At 35.0% G+C, this 26,223-nt stretch overlaps 1 protein-coding gene across 1 annotated transcript in view; it reads right to left on the bottom strand.

Annotated features, from left to right (window-relative positions):
- Positions 1 to 26,223, bottom strand: part of si:dkey-112e17.1 — a 54,468-nt gene that overhangs the window by 5,405 nt on the left and 22,840 nt on the right. The window contains exons 2-6 of the mRNA XM_068221410.1: positions 20,470 to 21,341; positions 15,794 to 15,845; positions 13,358 to 13,484; positions 10,633 to 10,784; positions 1 to 200 (exon numbers count right to left, since the gene is read on the bottom strand). The exon at positions 1 to 200 is cut by the window's left edge and continues 40 nt beyond it. Of these exons, the coding sequence (XP_068077511.1) occupies positions 1 to 200; positions 10,633 to 10,784; positions 13,358 to 13,484; positions 15,794 to 15,845; positions 20,470 to 21,341 (1,403 nt within the window). The remainder of the gene's footprint in view (positions 201 to 10,632; positions 10,785 to 13,357; positions 13,485 to 15,793; positions 15,846 to 20,469; positions 21,342 to 26,223) is intronic.

The raw sequence follows: 26,223 nt of genomic DNA on the forward strand, positions 1-26,223 counted from the left end.
CTGCACCATTTCTTATGGAGTTGAGGAAGAGGAGGAAGAAGATCCCGGAAGGTTCGGACACTCCATGCTCGTGGTCGTGTGCTGTTTGTTGATCCAGTAAAGTTGCTCTTTGTTGCAGACGGCAGTGCTGGATCGGGAGTGGACCAGTCGAAGGGGTGGCTGGGTCCAGTGTCACTGTGTCTCAGGAAACGATCGCGTTGCTATGAAAGACAGAACATATTTAGATTATCATTTAGATTTGATTGTCAATTTCAAAATATTAAAATAAAGTTCTTCAGCACTGCAATAGTTCTGTAGAATAATAAAGACACTAAATTCTGAATTTTAATTTCTGGGATTCTGAACATGCAGGGCTCTATGCAAAACTAGCGTTTTAAAGCCAACAATAAACTTCTGTTGAAAGCTTAATGTAGCTATTTTCAATTTCACAAGGTTGTTTTTACAGCCTCGATGTTGCAGTGTAATTACAACACATTCAGTTAAATAGAAATAAGTTGTTCAAGTGTAAGTGTGAGATGAAAGTATCAACAGGCTAACGCAGAAATTTCATTGAAAATACTGGGGTAAAATAAACTGTCATATTTTAAAGACATGGCAGGGGGAAATGGAATTTAATGCAGTGCTTCTCACTCAATCTGAGACCCATTCATATCATATATCTAACAAGCAGTGAAGATCGTTCATTTTTAAAGAAATCAGATCTTAAACGTGACAATTTTGTAATGGAAAGACAGTTCACCGGAAGCCCTCGGACTGCCTGGCTAAAAACTAAAAGTCTGTGTGCATATAGACATTCAGTTTGCCATCACAGAAATACATTATATTTCACAATGTATTAAAATTGGTAAAATATTTTATTTTAATATTTTTAAAAAGTCTTAAATTCACAGAAATATTGTGTTGTTGGTCCTAAATTTAAGCAGGTCTTCATTTTAAAAGTTGTAGAAGTAAAGTTACCCAATTGGGCCGACACACATCCAATCACCAACAGTCTATCTAAATAATTTGATATATACACAAGTATATATATATGTTTCTTTGTGTTGCAAATGTTGCAAAGAGATGTTTTGTTTCACAACAGCTGTTTTTTTTTTTATTAAATCCCCTAATCAGTAAAATAAAACTAAAAACTAAAACTATTTATAAGATATATAAATAGGCATGAAACTTAAGGTTTTCTAACAGAAACGCATTAGGTTGAATAAGAATTATACTCAATTCATTTGGACCAAATGCAGATAAATATATATCTTTGATTATTCATGTTGTTTTCTTCATAATAAATATACTTTAAACAATGGTAAACTTGTCATTAAAAAAGAAAGATTATTTTAAAAAAAAGTCTATACAACTAGAGTTTTTTTTGTTTTGACATTAAAATATGTGATTAAGAAATAACTAAATTAGATTTTTCCAATTCCATTGGTCCAACCGGGCCATTACAAAAAATACTTTGTATTTAACCCCATATATGTCTTGGTCCAAACTTTGGAACATTCATTCATTCATTCATTTTCTTGTCGGCTTAGTCCCTTAATAATCCGACGTCACTACAGCGGAATGAACCGCCAACTTATCCAGCAAGTTTCTTAGCAGCGGATGCCCTTCCAGCTGCAACCCATCTCTGGGAAACATCCACACACACATTCACACACACACACACACACATACACTTAGGACAATTTAGCCCACCCAGTTCACCTGTACCGCATGTCTTTGGACTGTGGGGGAAACCAGAGCACCCGGAGAAAACCCACGCGAAGGCACACAGAAATGCCAACTGAGCCGAGGTTCGAACCAGCAACCTTCTTGCTGTGAGGCGACAGCACTACCTACTGCGCCACTGCCTCGCCACTTTGGAACATATTATATTATATTGTATTGTATTATATTGCATTATATTGTATTATATTTTATTATATTATATTATATTATAATATATACAAAAGTTCTGTCTGTTTCTTGACTCTGATTTACTGATAGCCCTGCAGTATTCTGCAAATAATAGCACTTGTCCAGCCTTTTCACCCTTCACCTTTGTGTATTCCACTCACATACAGCAACAAACCGAGGACACTACAGTTTGACAAATATTGCAGCTGTTGGACAACAATATACTTTTGAGGCTTTTTTTGTTGTTGTTGTTGAGATTGTAAGTGTTTAGATTGCAACTATGCAGTTTATTTATAAGGATAATGCTCATTTAAAAAATGATTAATTTCTGAGACAGCGCGTCAGCGGCCATTAGCCTGTCTTTGAGCTAAGATGGTTGAAGTTGTCCAAACCCAAGATGGTGACAGAGACTGCATCATAAGCTCTTAGAAGAGAAATTACAGCTGATCAAATCATTATAAAACAGGTAAGTGATGTTCTAAGGTGATCTCTCTCTTTTGTATATTGTAGTGCTGTATTTATACCATATAACTGTAGTGTATTGAGTGTGAGATGGGACTCCGCTATCAGTAATGTATGTATTTTGCCCCTCTTTAGGTAACCTTGAGTTACTTTTTTGGGGGGATATTTATTGTGATCTCCCGATTTTGTCATCACTTTAGTTTAGACATTACGCTAGAGAGTCATTCAAAAACTAGCTCTAAAGTGACATTTGTGAAGTAGCAACGGTTTTTGTTGTTCTGACGTTAGCTGCAGATGTGAATGAATGGTGGAAGAAAGCAGTTCCTTGTACAAAAGGATTTAGAGATTTTCCATGTTTGATTTTCTTTTTTAAATACACAATTATGCTGTCAAACTGTTGTATAAACGCAATATCACACTTGTAGCAGTGCGATGTGGCTGTATATCATCACTGGTGGGACACTAAAGCCTTCCACCAGGCCTATATAGCCACATTTCACTGATACTTGTATTATATTATATTATATTATATTATATTATATTATATTATATTATATTATATTATAATAAATTAAATTATATTTAAATTATATTATATTAAATTATATTATATTAATTATATTATATTATAATAAATTAAATTATATTTAAATTATATTATATTAATTTATATTACATTATATTATATTATATTATATTATATTATATTATATTATATTATATATACTCAAGTGCAAACCCCTGTTTTAGGAAAGACTGAACTAAAAATCACAATCCATAATTCCACTATAATGAGCTTGCTAATTAAATAAATTAGGCAGCAAAGTAGCTTACAACAAAAAAATTCCCAAACTAGACTCATTCAAAAACAAAAGTAATTAAGCTTCATAAACGGCCAAAATCACTACCTCTAATTTCAATTAACTTACATTTCATAATCAATAAACATCCATTAGTGAAAACAAACGTGGCTCTCTAGCGCTGAAGCCAGTGAAACTATATCCAGAGCGACCGACTGTTGCTTTAGCAGGATTAAACAGGATTTCTTCATTCTCTTTTGAATGCTTTCAAATCTAAATGGGCGTCCAGGACCTCCAAAAGTGTCCGTCAGCTGTTAATGGCACATGTGCAGCGTGTGGGCGAGTATCAGAAGGGCTTTTCCCATCAGTAGGAGTTTGACAGTCCTCACACATGATCTCTCACAGCTCTCCATGTCTAGACGAGTATTATGTTGGATTTAATCTTGAGCTCTTCTGGCACGGTTTCATATTTTACCCAAGACTACGCCAAACTGTCTGGCTGTGGGCGAAGGCAAAAACAAATATGGATAAAGAAACAACACGGCTAAGACTTGAGTATGCCTGTGTCCAAAAGGTTTGAGCGATAAAAAAAGTCTTTGTATTTGGCCCTTTACAATGCTTAATAATGGAGTTGGGGCGGGTGGTAAATTGAGTGTGTACAATATACTGTGCACGCTCAGTACTGTTTACATTGATATTGTATTGTTGTATTGTTTGATCTAAAAAAAAAAAAAAGTGGAGGACAGAGTGATGATCTGGAGTGAAAGTTTACAATCCAATTTGTCCTAAACACGGCTAATGTTTTACATTTATTCATTTTCTTTTCAGCTTAGTCCCTTTATTAATCTAGCGTAGGTGGAATGAACCGCCAACTGATCCAGCATATGTTTTACGCAGCGGATGCCCTTCCAGCTGCAACCCATCACTGGACTCCCACCCATGGACTCTCATTCACACCCATACACTTAGCCTACACAATTCACTCAAAGTGCATGTCTTTGGAAACCCACGCGAAAAGGGGGAGAAGATGCAAACTCCACACAGAAATGCAAACTGACCCAGCAGAGGCTGGAACCAGCGATCGTCTTCCTGTGAGGCGATTGTGCTACCCACTGCACCTCTGTGACGCTCCATGTTTTATATAAAGGGCTTAAAAATCATATTGTATTGGGTTTGAAGCTTGACAGGCACATTTGCTGCTGACAGATCATCTATTTGTGTCGTTTGATGTGTTAAAAATTTGGTGTTTGCCTCTTTTTCACTGACATATTTTCCAACTGTAATTGTGAGGTCATATTTAAAAAATCTAAATTTTACTGTAAGCATAGTTTCGCTAAAGTTCATAAACTTTATTGAACAAGCACTGCCATGCACATACAATTGAAGACACAATTACTAGCCCTCCTGTGAAATTAAATTTTATTATTACTTTTAAATAGAATAGATTTTTTTTCCTCCACACATTTTTGTTACATTCGTTCACGTATTTTCTTTCAGCTTAGTCCCTTATTTATCAGGGGTCGCCACAGTGGAATGAACCACCATTTTTGTTACATTTTTAGCATTTTAAACATTTTACATGCTAAGTTTGAACTAATTTCTCATAATGTGTTTGATAACAGTGCATAATATTTTACCAGGTATTTTGCAAGACACTAGTATTCATCTTAAAGGCAATTAAGCTTGGACAACAGTGAAAAAAGGGGGCTAATCATATTGACCTTTGCAATTTTTTTGCAGTTAAAAAAAAAAAAAAAACTAATAAATAATTAAATAAATAAAATAAATATATATTAACCCTCTATTATGATAAACCTGTAAATAAAAATATATTTGACTTTTTCTTTTAATTATATTCTTCTTCTTTAAATTATAAAAATTAAAGGTATTTTTTGATCCTTAGTTTTAATAATTTTGTTGTTTGAAATGATTTAATTGGTGTTGCAGTATTACAAGCTTTAACGCGGAACTCATAAATGACACCCTATAAGTACCTTCCAACAACTGATATTTCAACAGAGGTGACACAGTGGCGCAGTAGGTAGTGCTGTCGCCTCACAGCAAGAAAGTCGCTGGGTCGCTGATTGGAACCTCGACTCAGTTGGCGTTTCTGTGTGGAGTTTGCATGTTCTCCCTGCACTCACATTGGTTTCCTCCAGGTGCTTTGGTTTCCCCCACAGTCCAAAGACATGCAATACAGGTGAATTGGGTAGGCTAAATTGTCCGTATTTTATGAGTGTGTGTGTATGTGTGTGTGTATGTGTATGTTTCCCAGAGATGGGTTGTGGCTGGAAGGGTATCCGCTGCGTAAAAAAAACGTGCTGGATAAGTTGGTGGTTCATTCAGCTGTGGCGACCCCGGATTAATAAAAGAGACTTAGCCAGCAAGAAAATGAATGAATGAATGAATGATATTCCAACAGCTTTCATTTATTCCATTCTTTTTTGCTTAATATTACTGAAAAAAAAAACATAAAATTGTATTATCATGTATACAACATAAAGTAAATATAAATATTTTCTCCAGGAAATAATATAACCAATAAATAACAAGTCTAATATATCTATGCATCAGAATAATGTAGCTACCAGCTAACAATGTTTATATATTATACTACTATACTACACCTGTCTTACCTACCTCTGAGCTAACTAACCTGAACTGTCTGCATCACTGCTCTTATCAAACGCCCAATCTACATCATTCTCATTGTCACTAAAACCTCATCCTCACTTTCATCTGCAGGAAGAGCCAGTTCTGTCCTTTTCTTCTTTCACTTACCATAGAACATGGTGGTGCTCGCTAATACACTGTTCTCTGTATTTATATCTAATCAAAAAAATTGCCATTAAATTTGGATTTCATCCATAATTCAAATGCCTTTATCATATGACAAATCAACATATTACATTCATGTTGTTATTGTTAAAATATAAAGGTTACACCTGAACTTGCTTGCTAGCTAACCCATTGCAATATTGTGTATTCCACTCTTGGACAGTGCCATCATATGGCAACACATACATTTGATCAATTTACAAGCAACTAATTTGATGAAGACTTTTTTTGAGTAGTGAATATGTCATCATAACTTACTGGAGGTGATGTTTCATAATTTGTTTGTGGATCTGACATAAATTGATCCTTTATTTTTATTGACGCTTACATTTGCATTCAGCAATTACTCATAATAAACGCCAGTCAGTCAGAAATACCGCCACAGAAAAACACTGCATGTTATGTGACTTAACCAAAGCACACCCTTGGCTAAACTGAGGTCTTCTCTTTCCAACAAAAAAATTTGAAAGTTGGTCTTAAAGAAATAGTGGTAGGGAAATAAACAAATATCATGTTGCCATATGGTAACACCATGCGGTAGAGGGTTAAACTTCTACATTTTACTTTGCTTTAAATAGTAATATATTTGTTTTTTAAGATTGTAATGTGAAAGTGTTAGAATGGAACGATTTTAACCATTTTTTGCATACACATAACCTAACCATAACACATAAAGCATAACCTGTGACACATGCTTACATTCAATATTTGTTTTCATAGGTTTTAATATAAACATTATTTTCCCTTTTTAATATCAGATTATACAATAAATGTTTTCTGCATTTTTAGATCACATTTCAGTCAGAAAGTACAGAAATATAATACTCCGGCTAAATTGTCCATCTGTAACCCTCCTTTACATTAATTGAACTAAAAAAAATATCATGCATTGTGACATATTTTCTTAATGCATTGCGATTCTCTTAGGAATTGATCCTGAGCTTAATTTTAAACAGCAGGTGGCGCTCTAGGTAAGATTTTAATCATGCTCTCAAACGCTTATCAAGAAAAGCTCTTGTGTGTTTTCACAGTCTATGGATTTGGCGGTAAACTCTAGAAGGGATACAGCTGCAGCCGAAAGTTAACGAGAATTATTTATATATTTATAATACGATTACTGTACAACAATAATTATGATGGCTTGAGAAAGCCAACATACTGTTATATTACATAAACTTATTATTATTCCGTCTTCTTCTTCTTCTGAGACTACTTTCTATATGCATCTCCTCCTAGACCGTTCATACTACAACCATTATTAATTTTGATTAAAGATCTTGTTTTGGTGTGCTTCCTCAAAACAAGTGCCATATTGATCATTTGTGAATCAGGAAAGGGAGAGTATGTGGTAATCACTTGCTGTTTAAATGCATATAACCACAAGAGTGTTTACACTACAAAACAATCCCATTAAAAGTACGTTTTCGACCACCTCTCGGAATAGACATAAGTTGACAAGCTGGAAAGGTTTTAGACTGCATTAACAACTATATTTAGCATCATTTACTTCTGAAATTAATCCTAAAGGTGCTGTGAAGTGCTTTGAAATGTGCATTTTTTTATTCGAAATTTGACGTAATCTCGACTGAAACACAAAGAAAGGGTGGGACATGCACTACCTGACAAAGGCCTTGTCGTCGATCCCAGTTGTAAGAGCAACAAATAATAACTTGACTTCTAGTTACTCATTTGGAAAAGTGGCAGAGGGTCAGTTTTTCAGATGAATCATCTGTTGAACTGCATTCCAATCATCACAAATACTGCAGAAGACATATTGGAACCCAGGAAGACCCAAAATTCTCACAGAAATCAGTCAAGTTTGGTGAAGGAAAGTCATGGATTGGGACTTTCAGAGTGGACGGCAACATCAACAGCCTGAGGTATTAATAAGGGATGGCTGACGTGAAACTGACGTTTCGACACAGTTTCGAGATCCCGAAGCGCAAGTGTTTCGAAACACTGCACCGAAGCATGATCCAAAACACTTGGTCACGTGACTAAAGTGATTGAAAAAATCGATCAGTTAAGAAGCGTTTCGAGACCTGGCACATCTATGTTACTGCCGGGGTCTGATTCTTTACCTGTCTCATATGGCCTAGTGGACTGTGCGTGTGCACGCTGTTACTATTCTTCCAGTGTCTTTTGGGTTCAAATACCGACTCCCAAATCATGGTTTTATGTATTTTAATCATATTTCTGTTTTATGGTGTAGCCTAAATAGATTACAGCTGCGAATACGCCATCAATATAGCATCATTTTTGTAACACTAAAACAATAATAAATATTTTTACAGTACTGATGGTTGGGTTTAGGGTTTGGGTAGACGTTAATGAAATACAATAAATGGGAAATTTAATGAATAATATAACTAATTCTTGTTACCTTCTGGCCACAACTGTGTCTGATCTAGCAATAACCGTTTTAATACCAAAACAAGACATATTTATTCACAAAGCATTTATTCAGATGTCAGACCAATGTTGAAACAAAATGAAACAAGAACAAAGCATTACCAACTGGTATTAAAGCATTTCAAAATAGCTGTATCAGCCTGGATTCGAACCCACTATCCCCACATGGAAGTCAGAAACCTTAACTGCACCACTACATCTCTTGAATATATACTTCTACAAAGTAGGGTTTAATACCTCAACTTGCTAAAATGTTCTTGCTGAAGCTGTTTCGGTGCAATACATAAAAAATTACCACTAGGTGTCACCGTAGAGTGAGGTTTCGAAACGTTTCGAAGCTTTGACTCATTTGCTTCGATTGTTTCAGTGTTTCATGAAGCCTCGCTTTGCCCACCACTAGTATTAAGACATTTGTACTGCTCATTACATTAAAAACCACAGGAGAGGGCGAATTCAGCAGCAGGATAGCGGTCCTTTCATACTTCAGCCTCCACATCAAAGTTGCTAAAGCAAAGAATGTCAAAGTGCTCTAGGATTGGCCAGCCCAGTCACCAGACATGAACATTATTGAGCATATCTGGGGTAAAATGTAAAAGGAGGCATTGAAGATGAATCCAAAGTGTTTTGTTCTAGTAATGGCTAAGCTCAACTGCAAGACCAAAAAGCAAACGATAAACGTCTTAAAAAGGAACGGGGCATGTCAGATACTAGGGTGCACTTGATTGGTTAAGATTTGATGAAAACTGAAGATCTATTGATCCATTTAGGATCAACAAGTGACAAACTGCAAGCTTTGGGTGTTTATATCAGGTTTATTTCTTATAAACACAAATTGTCACTGTTTTAGAGCCCCCTAGCTTATATTCATCCTTAAAACTAACATACTGATTGTTACATCAAAACACTTTATTTTAATTTCACGGGACCATAAATGCCATATGTTACACAGGCTGTGTCTGCATTCTTTAGTGCACATGTTAAAAACACAGTATATTTCAGGCTTTAGCAGGCCCTCAGCCGAACACCACAGAGATTCTCAAACCTCTTTATATGAACAAACAGCTTGGCAAATTTTTCATGCCACATTTCAGAGCCAAAGCAGCATGGACCACACACACACATAGGGAGAGGGAGAGAGAGCTGGATCTGGGAAATTGGCTACAGGCGTATAGCATTCATTAGTCAGAGCTATTAGCAGGCCAGCTCCCCCTCCGGCTGCCAGAGTCTCTGGTGAAGAGCTCCTTCTCTGCCCTTCATCCAGAACATCACCACACACCATGACGCTTGGCCTCCATCAGCATGAGACACTGCACCAGCTATTCACGCTCAAAACAACTCAGTGTCAAGAAGAACACTTGGAAATACCAAGAAGAAGTAAACATACAGGGTAGCACTTCAGTAACAATTTTTGGTGTGCCGAAGTGTTGAAAGTCTCTACACATTCCAATAGCAAGGATAAATGATCTAAATGTATTGATATGTATTTTTATATTCAGCGAAATGCATAGGACAGTAGTGCTAAACGAGTATGATGATGGCAGGCAAATACGAAGGGAAATCAGTAGCAAAACTTGCTTGCAAATCTGAATGTGAGAACTTACAAATACAAATATTAAGTAATTTTATAAACTGTAATTTACACTCACAACACACAGAGAAAAATAAAAACTATGTATTTTTTATTTGAAGTTGCAGATTAGTTATGAATTTGTCAAATGTAATTCATATAAACAAACTGACCGATGCAACGGTGTACAATACATTCATCTTAGCACTTTATTTCAGTTTCCCTGTGGAACTTTGCTTTGACTTTTTCTACTCCTTTTGCGATATTCCAGTTATTATCCTATATATGTATATGTATATATTTATAATATCGGACTGATTTGTTAAGTCCATCAAACTCCGTCTTTTAAAATCGAAAGCAGAATATGTATCCTCATAATAAGCCCGTGTATTAGCACACTGCTACATTGAAAACATATGATTCGATTTGCGCTTCTGATTAGTTCTCGGGATATAGTGGCTTTTGCTGTCAAAGGCAGGTGGCGTTTATCGGCTTTTGCCAACAAACTTGTTATTTCTGAGTGCGCTGACGCTGGGATTTAGATTATTTGAAGCAAATCTATTTGTTGATGGTGTAGTACGTGCCTTAAGCATTCACTCAATGCCATTATCTCATTTTTCATTCATTATTCATCAAGTTGAGGTAGTAGGAGCCACTCACAGTGTGTGGAGAGAAGGGCAGCTGTGCCGAAGTGGGTGCAGAGGCGATGACAAACACCTCGTCTGTGCCCAGCTCTAATTCAGTCAGACCAGAAGAGAAGAGCTCCAGAGCAGCTTTATCTGACACTTCACAGGCTGCGTTTACCGAAGACCCTGCAGAGCACACAGACATGCCAGCTTTATAAAATAATCATACACTTGAATCTAACACATATGTAGATGGCATCCGTTATGATGAAATCTACATGGAAACATTTAAGCTCTCCTGCTGGTACAATTGGTCTAATCTAAAGAGACGGGGATTTCAGATTTACAGCTTAGTGTAAAGCCAATGGCTTCTTAAACAACCCCTACTACACGTTCTCGACCTCCCACTATGATAAAATGACTTTACACATTTGTGTTTAGGAAATATACATGGCTCAAAGTAATAATAAAATAAAACTAATTATTTTAGCATTTATTAGAATCAAGGGGTGAACTAAACAAAAGAAAAAAAAAACGTAAAAAAATTACAATAACCTACAAAAAATATTTTTAATTTTAAGTTGTTTTAATGTAAACATTGTTTACAGTATATAACTTTATAAACTTTCCTTAAAATTATAATTTTTTTACTTATTATACTTAGACAAATATTTTAAAGTAAAAATATTAACTTGGCAAAGGCATTCATAGTTTAGTTCTGACCTTAATTTGAAAATATAAACAATGTTGCAATAAATATTCTTTTAAAAATAATTTTAAAAGGTCTTATAATTTGATTTCACTTTATGTGAAGTTGGTAGCTTTATACGTAGTTTTAAAAAGGTGGAATTTACATTTTTAGGATAGAGAGTAACAGGACATTTATAAAACTAAATTCATTCAACTCTACACTTACCTACACAACAGACATATAAAATGTCATTACATTGCTTCATATCGACCTTTTATGAAGTTTTCTTTTTAAATATTAGAATAATATGTAAAAAGAAAAGTTTTTATAAACACTGTAAAAAAAAGTTGACTCAACTTAAAATTAAGGCAACCAAATTCAGGACATGTTTGAATTTACTCGACTTAAATCAAGTGCAGTGTTTGGGTTGAAAGTTGGGTCAACTCAAAAAGCTCTGCAGCACATTGCCTTACAATTTTAAGTTGAGTCAACTTTTTTTTTTTACAGAGAAGGGGAAAATGACGCAATGAGTTATAAATAATAATTAAAATTAAATTAAATTAAGCAATTTTTCAACTCAATTTTTTAAACATCTTTAGTTCAAATAAAATGTTTAAGATAAAAAAAAAATCTTAAGATTAAAGAGGTGGTCCACTACAGTATCATATTTTGAACTTTAGGTTATGTAATGTAGTTGTGTGAACAGACAACATCTCTGAATCTAAGACGCTCAAAGTTCAATGCAAAGGGAGACATTGGCTTTTAAAGAGTTAGCTTAGCAAAGCCTACAGCAAACGAAGTTTGAGGACTACAAAACAACATCCGGGTTAATGATGTCAAAAACCCTTCAGGTCACGCAGATGCACCCCGCGCAGCAAAAGGGCATGGCCAGAGACGCTGTAATGTTATAACAGAGGCGCTTCCTGGCAATGTGGAGCTGATATGCGAATCACAGCACATTATGTTAGCTGACCAATCAGAGGCTCTTGAGGGCGGGCCTTTCAGAGGAACTCAAAAATATGACAGTCGTTTTCATGTTAGCAGAGTAGCTGTTGATAATCAAAGTAAGGGCCTACTCACACTATGCTATCCGAAAACCTCCTCATTCCTGCAGCACGAGGGCTTTAAAATTGTTTATGAGCGCCAAAAGTGGCGAATCTGTTCAGTGAAATATCTGACTACGTGTCACCGCATCCCTAAGGACTGTTTGGCACAATATTTGACTGCATATCAAATGACTGAAGCGATATAGCAAGAGAAATCTCCACTGTGCTGAGCGAGAGCGCTTAATGAACACCGCAGCATCGATGACATAAGCGTGCTCAGGCCCGATTGTAGTGTGAGTGCGGGCCGTCAAGGGAAGACGGGAGGGGGACAAGCATGCTTTGGCCCGGTTTGAGGCAACTGTACGTAGTGTGAGTACGGCCTAAGATATATGAAAAAATAATGTGATTTTCTACAAAGAAAGCACACATTGCTTTGGACCCCATAAACACAACCAAGCCTTAAAAATACACTGTGGACCACTCCTTTAAAAAATGTTTTAGGTGAATTTAATTATTATGATTAACCCCTCAAGATGTGCCATCATGTTTTTCAAGGGGGTCCCAAAATGCTTCACAATCACAATATAATAACAGCAAAAGAGCACACACACACACATACGCACATAAATGAACACAACGTCCTTGAACAACAACATAACACAAACATAAAATGGGAGAAATTAAACAAACAAACCCTTTTTTACACTCACTTCCAATCAGTTTCCATGCAAGAGTAAAATTAAGTTCCAGCTAGCTCGGGTGCTGTTGTTCTTTCAATTACAGTAATTAAGCCTTTTCTCTGTTCCTGGAAGAGACTAATTAAACTCAATGTATAGGTTCAGAGAGGGGACAAATGAACCCAGCTATACTCAGAGGAACCCAGTGACCCCGAAGTTCCCTTCATCTGACAACATCAATGAAGAAAACAATAAAACGGGGGTGAGAAAAGAGGAAGGAGAGAAAGCCTGATATGAAAGGGAAATACAATGAGTGGGAGAAACGGATGGAGGGAAAGTGAGCACCTGTGTAGGACTGACTGCGGTTGAGGGAATGGTTGTTGTTGTCGTTGTGCTGCTGCTCCAAGTCATTAGGAGAAACCATCTGCAGTTCACTCACATCTGCTGCCGAATTTAACACTCCTTCTGGAACCTACGACAGAATACCTTACATTATTTCGACTGCAACATATAGCGGAAATAACACCAAACGACAAAGCTGAATGGTTTTTGGCAGGTTATTATTTGCGAAACGTGAAATAAAATCATTATATTAGGTCATTAAATATTTAATATACTAAAATAAATGTATTATATATGTATTACTTATTCAACATTTTATTTATTACCTTTTTACACCATGCCACCATCTATACATCTCAGAATGTATAATTTATTAAACATTTAAAATGTATACACAGTTGAAGACAAAAGTATGAGCCCTCCTGTGATTTTTGTTTAAATTTGTCAAGTGATGTTTAATAGAGAGATTTTTTTCAACACATTTTAAATAGAAGACTTTTAATAAGTAATTCCTAATAACCTCAAATGACTTCTTTTGTCTTTGCGATGGTGAAAGAGCATAATAGTTTACTAGTTATTTAGCAAAACACTTGTATTGAGCTTAAAGTACAATTTAAATGCTTAACTAGGTTTAACTAGGCAAGTAAATTTAGGTTAGATTTAGGTTAATTAGACAAATCATTGGACAACAGTAGTTAGTTGTGTAACCAATCAGGGAAAAAGTTAAGTGGGCTAATTAGCATATCTCTCAACCCTCCTGTTTTTTCCGGGATTCTCCAGTGTTTTACAATTCTTTCGCGCTATCATCCCGTAAAGGTATTTTCCTGTATTTCTACAGTATTGTCAATCTTTCTATTAAGGGTTGCAATAAACATAAAGGGATCTATTTTGATTATTAAGTGCAAAGACTTGTTTTAAAACTATTTCTAAAATCAGTTCTAAATTCCAGCAAACGAATAAATGAACAACAATAAAGTGTGTTAAAGTGTGTTAAATAAAACAAATTGGAGTTCTTTCCAAATACACATGCTATGCCCCATATGGTCTAAAACCTGACAGGTGGGCAAACGTAAGCTTGTTTTTAATAAAGCAAATATTAATATGCATGTAATAAATACTACTACTAATAATAATAACATTATAAAAAAGCTAATGACCTCCTCTAAGCTGGTCTATTGGACAGAATATTCAATTCAATTTATTTATAAAACACTTTAAAACAACACAGTTGACCAAAGTGCTGACAACAAAGAGTAAAACGAACTTTAAAATACAAATAAATAAAAAAAATGTCAACATCTCAAGCTGTGAGATGAATATTATATTAATATTCATATTATTATTAAACTATAAGAATATTATAGTTTCTCAAAACCAGTAATGCGCCTTAACACGCCACCTTTTTTAAACACAACTAACTTTGTCTTAAATAATCATAAATAGTAAGGAAAGCAATTGAATGCTTTCATTATAGATCTGTGTATTTTTAAAGTGACACCTCTGTTATTCATGTAATCAAATGAAAAATCTAAATGAGAGAATCATTCGCTGCTCTTTCATCATAGAGTTTAAATTATATAGTGATTCAATTTCTTTATGATAGCTTTTCATTTTAATAAGCTAAACTGTTTGCTAATTTATTTGCAGCTTTTTCTAATGTATATCATAACGTGTACATCCTTTGTTAATAATAATAATAATAATTATAATAAAACATATTACTGATCGTTTCAACAGCTTATTTACAATGAAATTAATAATAATAGTAATAGTAATTCTGGGATTTTTGGGGGATGGTGGGGTCAATTATTTTTTCACATTCCAATGTTAACAGGTATGCTAATCAGATAGGACTAGATTAGATTAGATTCAACTTGACTATTGTCATTACACATGTACAAGGCAACGGAATGCAGTTTAGGTCTAACCAGGAGTGCAATAGCAGCAAGTGCAAGATATACTGTAGGTATAAGTTGTAAAGTGCAATTATAGAAAAACTATATTTTGATATTTACAGATGAATGTACTAGGAACATTATATACAAGTTGTATGAACTATGAACAGAGATTTACAACAGATGAATATATGTACAGGTTGCTATTAATAATCAGAGGTATGCAGATAGGTATGTACAATTCAAGATGAACATTATTATTATTAATAAATAATATTGATTAATAATAATAATGTATTATATTAGTAATATTGATAAATAATATTGAGTTTGTTTGAAAAATGAAACAAAAATGAAAATAAAATTTCACAGGAGGGCATTTACATAATATACAGTAAATTCAACTAAATAAATTTTGCACAAAAATAAATGCAGATATTTAAAAACATTTTTAATTTTTAAAAAATATATATTTTTATGTCCAATAAGAAAGATCATTTATGATACATTTTGTCATGTGTCTCAGATTATGATTTTTTTTTACCTCTGAGCTGATGGAAGAGGATGCATTGGCTCCTTTGGCACATAATTTCGGTCTGGATACAACAGAATACAAATAAAGTCATATTATCATATTGCTTTAATCACTGTTATTGGTCATAAAGGGTTCCTTTAAATAACTGTTTGCTTCTCCCAACTCACAGCAATAAAATATCAGCTACAAAATCTGGTGAGAACTCAAATACCCAAACTTGTTTCTAGTAAATCACTATAATTTTGTAGCAATGAGTTGAAGCGTGAACAGCATATTCATCTGATTTATGCTGCAAAATATACTGGCACTGCATGACCTATAAAGTCTAGGTCATGAATAGAAAATATTAATTTCTTTGTTTGATGAAACTTATAACAGAAAGTAATACTGGTTCTTCTATACACAACAGGCAACAGTTGAAAATAATGTTTCATAAACCTTGCCTGTTCAAAATAATCCTAATTAGTAAAAAAAAAATAATGCACAACCAAACATAAAATTTTACAGTATACATAGGCATTTTTGCTAATTGACTATGCAGCAATGGACTGCTGGATGAAAATATTATTGTGCGTTACCAAAAGTAGCAAAATCCCAGTAAAATAAAATCAAATAAAAAATTTGTAAAATTAAATTATTCGAAAAATTTTCTAAAAATGTAAAATAATGAATGAAATAAAATAGTTGAAAAAAGATCAACATTTTATAACATTTAAAAATTAAATGAAAAAAAGTAATTACATTTAAATAAAATAAACAAATAAAAAGGAAAGAATATTAAAGTTCAAATAAAATAAATAATAAATTTACTTTAAAATTTAATTAAAAAAAATCTAAATCTAATTAAGAAATTGCTTTAAATTATTTACATTTAATTTCAAATATCGAAGAAAATAATTAATATAAATATATAAATATATATATATATATATATATATATATATATATATATATATATATATATATATATATATATATATATATATATATATATATATATATATATATATATATATATATAATTATTACATTTAATTTTAAATAAATTAAATGAAAAGAAAAGAATGCCAAATAAATAAAATAAAAATATAATTTAATTAAAAAAAAGAAAAAGTACTTACATTTAAAATAATTTTTTTACTAAATATAAAAAAATTACATTTAAAATAAAAATGTAAAAAAATACATTTAAAATAAAATTTAATTTAAAAAGAAAAAACTTAACTAACTTGTAACCCAAGTTTAAATAAAGGCATTTGAAAAGGTCAAAATGGTAAATAAAATTGGGTTTTTATGTGGTTCAGTAGGTGTCCAAATTCACACTGCTATTCCCACTGAAACCAATGAAGAATGACTTGCATGATACATTTTTTTAAACGTCATGCATATGTTATATCAAACAATCAGAATATCTTTTTGGACAACTGGTCTCTCGTTTTCTCTGTGCAACCCTTTATTTAAGCTTCTTAAATTACTTCCGCTTTCTTTCTTTTTTTTCTGTATTGTGTGACTGCACCTTGCTTTTGTGCATTACATTTAATGCCAGGTGCGGCACCATGAACATGCTCAGGTATGAATGGTGTTTTAACTTCAAAGTGCTTCCGAAAATGGAGAAGAAAGACTTAAATTTAAGCTACAAACAATGGAGAAAACCTCCAGCTGTGTCAACAGCATCTCATCAGACTTGCATTGTCACGAACATTGAAGTGTGTGTGTGACATCTGACTTATATTAAAGTGAACTATTGAAAGATTAATTGAAATACTGACAGCCAGACAAACGAAAGGATGTAAAACCCTGAATATGAAGACTTAAGCAAAGGATGACATATTACAAATTATATACAGTTGAAGTCAGAATTATTAGCGCCCTGTTTATTTTTTTCCCCAATTTCTGTTTAATGGAGGGAAGATAGTTTCAGCACATTTCTAAGCATAATAGTTTTAATAACTCATCTCTAATAACTGATTTATTTTATCTTTGCCATGATGACAGTAAATAATATTTTACTTGATATTTTTCAAGACATTTAAAGGCTTAACTAGGTTAATTAGGTCAACTAGGCAGGTTAGGGTAATTAGGCAAGTTATTCTATAACAATGGTTTGTTCTGTAGACTATCGGGGAAAAAAAATTAGCTTAAAGGGGCTAATAATTTTGTCCCAAACATAGTTTTTTAAAAATTCAAAACTGCTTTAATTCTAGCCGAAATAAAACAAATAAGACTAGAAGAAAAAATATTATCAGACATGCTGTGAAAATGTTCTTGCTCTGTCAAACAACATTTGGCAGATATTTAAAAAAGAAAAAAAATCAATAGGGGGCTAATTATTCTGACTTCAACTGTATAACAATAGAATTACTTATATACAGTGCATCCGGAAAATATTCATAGCGCTTCAATTTTTTCACATTTCTTTTATGTTACAGCCTTATACCAAAATTGATTAAATTCATTTATTTCCTCAAAACTTTACACACAATACCCCATAATGACAATGTGAAAAAAGATTTTTTGAAATTGTTGCAAATGTATTAAAAAAAAAATAAATAAATAAAAATACAAATAAAATAAAAATCACATGTACATAAGTACTCACAGGCTTTGACGTTAAGCTCTAAATTGCGCTCAGGTACATTCTGTTTCCACTGGTCATTCTTGAGATGTTTCAGCAGATTAATTAGAGTTCACCTGTGGTAAATTCAGTTGATTTGAAAGGCATTACATTTTAGAAAACCAGGCACTGCTCATCGCCAGTCTAATACCATCCCTACAGTGAAGCATGGTGGTGGCAGCATCATGCTGTAAGAATGTTTTTCAGCAGCAGGAACTGGAAGACTAGTGAGGATAGAGGGAAGGATGAATGCAGCAATGTACAAAGACATCCTGAATGAAAACCTGCTTCAGAGTGCTCTTGACCTCAGACTGGGGCGACGGTTCATCTTCCAGCAGGACAATAACCCAAAGCACACCACCAAAATATCAATGGAATGGCTTCACAACAACTCGGTGAATGTCCCAGCCAAAGCCCAGACCTAAATCTTATGGAACATCTCTGGAGAGATCTGAAAATGGCTGTACACCGTCGGTTCCCATCCAACCTGATAGAGCTTGAGAGGTACTACAGGGAGGAATGGGCTAAAATTCTCAAAGACAGGTGTTCCAAGCTTGTGGCATCATAATAAAAAAGATCTGAGACTGTAATTGCTGCCAAAGGTGCATCAACAAAGTATTGAGCAAAGGCTGTGAATACTTATGTACATGTGATTTTTCAGGTTGTTTATTTTTGATAAATTTGCAACAATTTTTTCACATAGTCATTATGGGCTATTGTGTGTAGAATTTCACGCTATGTACAGTTAAAGTCAGAATTATTAGCCCCCTTTTGATTTTAATTTTCTTGTTTAAATATTTCCCAAATGATTTTTAACAGAGCAATGAAATTGGCAATGAAAGAGCAATTGAAAGTATTTTTTCTTCTGGAGAAAGTCTTATTTGTTTTATTTCGGCTAGAATAAAAGCTATTAATTTTTTAAAAAACATTTTTGGGACAAAATTATTAGCCCCTTTAAGCACATTTTTTTTTCGATAGTCTTCAGAACAAACCATCATTATACAATAACTTGCCTAATTACCCTAACCTGCCTAGTTCACCTTATCAACCTAGTTAAGCCTTTAAATGTCACTTTAAGCTGTATCCAAGTGTCTTGAAAAATATCTAGTCAAATATTATTTACTGTCATCATGAAAAAGATAAAATAAATCAGTTATTAGAAATAAGTTTTTAAAACTATTATGCTTAGAAATGTGCTGAAACAATCTTCCTAGAACAGAACAGAAATTGGGGAAAAAAATAAACAGGGGCGCTAATAATTTAGGGGGGCTAATAATTCTGACTTCAACTGTATATGTATGTATGTATGTGTGTGTGTGTGTGTGTCTATATTTTTTTGATATCCCACTTGCAACAGAAAATCTGGGAACTCCCTGTAGACTGATGGCATTTCATGCCATTCAGCCTTGTAATCTTAAAATGTGAGCAAAATGACCTGTTTTGTCATCACTTTAGACATTGCACCGAAGAATCATTCAAATGCTAGTTCTAAAGTAACGTTGGTGAATTAGTAACGGTTTCTGCTGTTCTGACCGTCAGCTGCAGATGTGAACTAATGGAGGAAGAAAGTAGTTCCTCGTCCAAAAGGATTGAGACCTTCCATGTTTGATTTTCTTGTTTATATACACGATTACGCCGTCGAACTTTTGTATAAACACAATATCACACTTGTAGCAGTGCGATACGGCTGTATAATGTCAGCCATATCCCACTGCAACTCTTCTTACATATAATATACATTTTTGCAGTGCACCACAAACAAAATACTGTATTTTCTGTATTCAAAATACAATTTGTTTTCTCTATTTTTAATGAAATCCCAGCAAAGTGCATTTCTTAAAAACAAAAACACATTAAAACACTAATATTTTTTTGTAAATATTGCAATTTGTACAAACATTTTTTTCTATTTTTACTTATTTTATTATTGCAATCCTTCAGAAATCAAAGTAAATACTAATATTGTGCAGTTTTGGTGCTTATATGAATAATTCCCCAATTAAAGACACAAAGTTAATGGAACACTCATGGTTAAATATGACCGGAAAAATGACATTACATCCATTCTTACCTAAAAATCGCACAGAGGATGCCAGCGAGAGCCACAGCGAATGCGACTGTTCCACTTACTGCACCGAGCAGCGCACTAGTTCTGCTGTCTGAGGTCAACACAGATCTCTGCTGTTCAGTCATGGCTGCTTTTGTTTGATTCTGATAGTGGAAGAGGAGAGCGAATCCACGGCCCCAGTGGGTAGTAGTGATCAGCTCCATGATAACCTCCACCATGTCATCTTCAGAGCCGAAGACCAGCTGGCTGCTCGACGGACGCCTGGATCCGCAGAATCGGGAGGAGAAGGTAATGAGATCAGATATGTAGAGGACATCGTGCGGACAGGCATCCACCAGAGGCGACTGGGTTTCAGGGCTTACAGCTTCATCTGCGTCTGTTTGTGGACTTGTGGAGATAAAGTCTCTGGCTGCTCTTGATGACTGAGATGAAACCGAATTTCTGTCTTCGGCTGGCTGTCCTCTGGATTGCGGAAGAGATGCTTGAGCAGCCGAGGGGGAATCAGAGAGTATTTTGGCAGAATTGGAAACTTTGGTCATTTCCATTTTGGTGGACTGCTCTTGGATCACCACTTGTTTGACCTCTTCTCTGTGTGTGGATTGGGGCTCCTTTGGACTCGCGAGGCTTTTTGATACCAACGTGCCATCGCCGTTTGGTAACTCTTCCAGGACTGAAGCGGTGGTGAATCTCGAAGGGCTACTGTGACTTTCGAAGACGTCAAAATCAAACATCTCCATGACTAGCTGGTGACCGACAGGCACAAAGAACTGCCATACGCAGTGAGTTCCAGATGAATAGTTGTAAGGGAATCCAGGGGACAGAATGAGGCCCTGAACATCTACAACATCCACCTTGGCTCCACAATCAAAGTAGACCTAAAGAACATTAGATTGGAAAAAAATTTGATTGGATTAGGTTGAAAGCAGTATTGATACAAGATCAATTATGACTACAAATACAACTACACTGCGTTCTTGTCAAAAACAAATTGTCAAATAAGTTTTATTTGGTCATTTGCACTTAAACTACCAAAAGAAATGAACATCCCAGCCTGTAAATATACATTCATTCATTCATTTTTCTCCGGATCAGTCCCTTTATTCATCAGGGGTCGCAACAGCGGAATGAACCGCCAACTTATCGAGCATATGTTTTACACATCAGATGCCTTTCCAACTGCAACACAGTACTGTAAAACATCTATACACACACACATACTCTATGGCCAAATTAGTTTGTTCAATTCACCTATCGTGCATGTTTTTGGACTTGTGGGGAAACCCGAGCACCCGGAGGAAACCCACGCAAACACTTTATTTTTCTCCGAAAGAACATTTAAAAAAAGATTTACTTTTGTCACACTCTCAATCACACACATACACTACGGCCAATTTAGCAAACCCAATTCACCTATAGAGCATGTCTTTGGACTTGTGGGGGAAACCGGAGCACCCGGAGGACGCCCACGCGAACACGATTTGTTGTGCAGTGGGTAGCTCTGTCACCTCACAGCAAGAAGGTCACTGGTTCGAGCCTTGGCTGGCTCAGTTGGCATTTCTGTGTAGAGTTTGCATGTTCTCCCTGTGTTGGCGTGGGTTTCCTCTGGGTGCTCCGGTTTCCCCTACTAGTCCAAAGACATGCGCTACAGGTGAATTGGGTACGCTAAATTGTCCGTAGTATATGAGTGTGAATGAGTGTGTATACTGTAAATGTTTCCCAGTGAAGGGTTGCAGCTAGAAGGGCATCCGTTGCATAAAACATATGCAGGAAAGGTTGGCGGTTCAGTCCGCTGTGGCGACCCCTGATTATTAAAAGGACGAAGCCAAAAAGAAAATGAATGAATAAATGAATTATTATTACTTGTATCATAAGTGGCACAGTGGATAATAGGTTAACATTGTCGCATCATAGCAAGAAGGTCGCTGGTTCGAGTCCTGGCTGAGTTGATTGACGTTTCTGGAGTTTGCATGTTCTCCACGTGTTCACGTAGGTTTTCTCCAGGTGCTCCGGTTTCCCCCACAGTCCAAAACTGAATTGGCAATAGTGTATGAGTTTGTGTGTGATTGAGAGTCTATGGGTGTTTTCCAGTAATGGGTTGTGGCTGGAAGTTGGTGGTTGGCGCAGGGCAACCTCTGAAATACAGACTAAGCCAAAGAAAAATAAATAAATGAATAAATTATTATAATTGTTGTTCTCAATGCCTATGGCCATTGGCTAGTATTTAAAAAAAACTGGATGAATGTTCAATCTGTATAAAGTTGTTGCAGTCCCTATAACACAGTAGAAAAGAATGTGACATTTGTGACCCCGGACATCAATACCACTCACACATATACACATACACACACTCTCACACATACACATACATACATACACACATACACACGCACGCACGCACGCACACATTATTTATTTATATATATTTATTTATATATATATATATATATATATATATATATATATATATATATATATATATATATATATATATATATATATATATATATATATATATATATATATATTTATTTATATATATTTATTTATTTATATATATATATATATATATATATATATATATATATATATATATATATATATATATATATATATGTATATATATGTATATATATAAATATATATATATATATATATATATATATATATATATATATATATATATTTATTTATATTTATATATACATCATATGAAAGCTAAATAAATAAGCTTTCCATTTATATCTACTTATGATAATAAGTAGACATAGGATAGGATAATATTTGGCTGAGATATAAAATCTGAGGGTTTAAAAAAAACTTTGTCTAAACAAAGAGCTTAGCAATGCATATTAGTAATCAAACATTATATTGTGATGTATTTTCAGTAGGACACTTACAAAATGTCTTGATGGACCATGATCTTAACTTTTTCTTGATTTTTGGCATTAAGAAAAAAATCCATAATTTTGACCCATACAATGTATTTTTGGCAATTGCGAAAAATATACTTTTAAGATCACATTTAGGGAATAACCATCAAAACAAACAAAACATTTCTACATTCACTGGAAATAAAATTGCCCTGTCGTGACTTATTGCATGGTGCCTGTGATGAGAGGTGCTTTGAAATCATGGCAGCTCATTTAAAGACAGCTTTGCGTGTTAGCAAAGGAAAGATATAAAGATCATAAACTGGAAATTTCTGCACCACTTGAACTAGATTAAGATAAACATGCACAACAATATAATACTACTGGAATATCAGTAGACTGTTCAGGGTAATTCTTCCCAGAACCTGCACTCCAGGGGTTAGTGCTACAGTCCTAACAACACATTTTAATAGGCAGTGTTAGTTGTAGCGCTGAAAGTTCAATTGGATGGCTCAAGTTCAGCAACCCAACAGAAAAGTTTTTGATGCTGCTCTGGTTCGTTCAAAGCAACATTAAACATCAGTAAACAATTTTGGCCGCCGTCGCTAGGTCATTAGATGCGAGGAAAATAATGTAAAGCATTACCCAGCTTTATCGCTTCAGCTCAATAACAACAGACAGCTGTAAAAGAAACCCACGGCGCAACAAAACTAATGTTCTGTTCAGAAAATTAGCTTCGGTTTGCCTCCACCAAACCTGAACTATTCAACCCTTCCTTCTTCATCAGGGTATCAAAGCCTGATATGCTGGCTGCTTTGCTAACCCCAGGGAGGTATTCCTTCAGACATGCTGTTCCTAATATCTCACAGGTGTGGAGGATGAGGGGACCACGGCATAATTGAAGGCATATGCGAATCAGGGCTAGACCACTCTGAACCAGACCTTGGCAGGGGCCTGTTTGTTTATTGGGCTTCCTGTTGGCACTGGTTCTGGACTGTGGGAGGGAATGAAAGAACTGCAAGGGCTCAGCAGCCCCAGACAGGTAACAAGCCTAGCCCCAAGTGACTGCATTATGAGAGACGAAAAGTTAAATTAAAGTCTAGAAAAAATCAATATTGTGTCGGAGGAGTTTCTAAAAACACTTTTCTCGCAAGCGGCAACATCCAGCTCTCCCTCATGAAGCTAATATGCAAGTAACTGAAACGGCATTTCAACGAAGTTCCGCTAGGTCTGGCTCCAAAATAGAACACATTTCTATTGACTACAATGTTAAATTGGCTAACTTGACAGCAAAAAAATGGTGCTTACAGCCTGGTACAAAAAGAAACAATGTTGGTGTAAATAGCTAATATTACTCTTCATGACAACTGTGAAGGGGTGACATTTTTTTTTAGAACTTATCCGTTTCATTTATATTAAGTTATTTTAAGTCTGCATATAGGGCCTGACCACTTGAGTGACAGCTAAGGCCGTACTCACACTAGGTACAGTTGCCTCGAACCGGGCCAAAGCACGCTTGTCCCACCTCCCGTCTCCCCCGACGGCCCGCGCTCACACCACAAACGGGCTTCAGCACACTTACGTCATCGCTGCTGCGCTGTTCAGTGAGAAGCACTCTCTCACTCAGCAGCACAGTGGAGATTTCTCTAGTTATATCGTTTCAGTCGTTTGATATGCCGTCAAATATTTCGCCAAACAGTCATTAGGGATGCGGGGACACGCAGTCAGATATTTCGCCGAACAGATCCGGCACTTTTGGCGCTCATAAACAATCATAAAGCCCTCGTGCTGCAGGAATGAGGAGGTCTGCTGAAGGCGCGCAGCTGTCGTGAAGTGAGGAGTTTGCGCCTTTAATAAACTACGGCAGTTTGCGTTCACTGAACAGTAAGAATGATTATTAATCCATATGAAACAGTCCCTTAAAAGTCACGTCTCGCTTTCAGTTTCGGGCTTTGGCGCATTTTGCACTCACACACAAGCGTACCCAAGTGAACCGCGCTCAGGCACACCTCTTCCAACCGGGCCAGGGCCGGCCAAGTGAACCGTGCTTGAGCCCGATTCAGCGCACTCACACTTCTCAAACGATCCGGGAAACGGGCCTGGGCACGGTACGGATGGCATAGTGCGAGTAGGCCCTAAGTCTCGCTGCTCGCCATCACGTTACCTCAGCTGATTCCAGCTGATTAGCTGCTGAACTCGGCATATACATTGTATTTTGTTTCGTTTTATGTGGTCAATTGCCTTTTGGAACTATGTCCAACAATTATCACATAATATGGCATGCTGTGTGCACTTAACCGTGGCCAGTTGAGTGAAATTTTTATACAGTTGAAGTCAGAATTATTAGCCCCCCTTAGATTTTTTTTTCTCTTTTTAATATTTCCTAAATGATGTTTGACAGACCAAGAAAAGTTTTACAGTATGTCTGATAATAATTTTTCTTCTGGAGAAAGTCTTATTTATTTTATTTTGACTAGAATAAAAGCAGTTTTTTTATTATTTAAAACCCATTTAAAGGACAAAATTATTAGCCCCTTTAAGCTTTATATTTTTTCAATTGTCTACAGAACAAACAATCGTTATACAATAACTAGCCTAATTACCCTAATCTGCCTAGTTAACCTAATTAACCTAGTTAAGCCTTTAAATGTCACTTTAAGCTGTATAGTAGTGTCTTGAAAAATATCTAATAAATATTATTTACTGTCATCATGGCAAAAATAAAATAAATCAGTTATCAGAAATGAGTTATTAAAACTATTATGTTTAGAAATGTGTTGAAAAAATCTTCTCTCCATTAACAGAAATTGGGGAAAAAAGTAAACAGATGGCATAATAATTCAGAGGGGCTAATAATTCTGACTTCAACAGTATAGCATATCTATAA

This window comes from Danio rerio, chromosome 5 (assembly GCF_049306965.1).
Source record: "Danio rerio strain Tuebingen ecotype United States chromosome 5, GRCz12tu, whole genome shotgun sequence".
Taxonomy (NCBI): domain Eukaryota; kingdom Metazoa; phylum Chordata; class Actinopteri; order Cypriniformes; family Danionidae; genus Danio; species Danio rerio.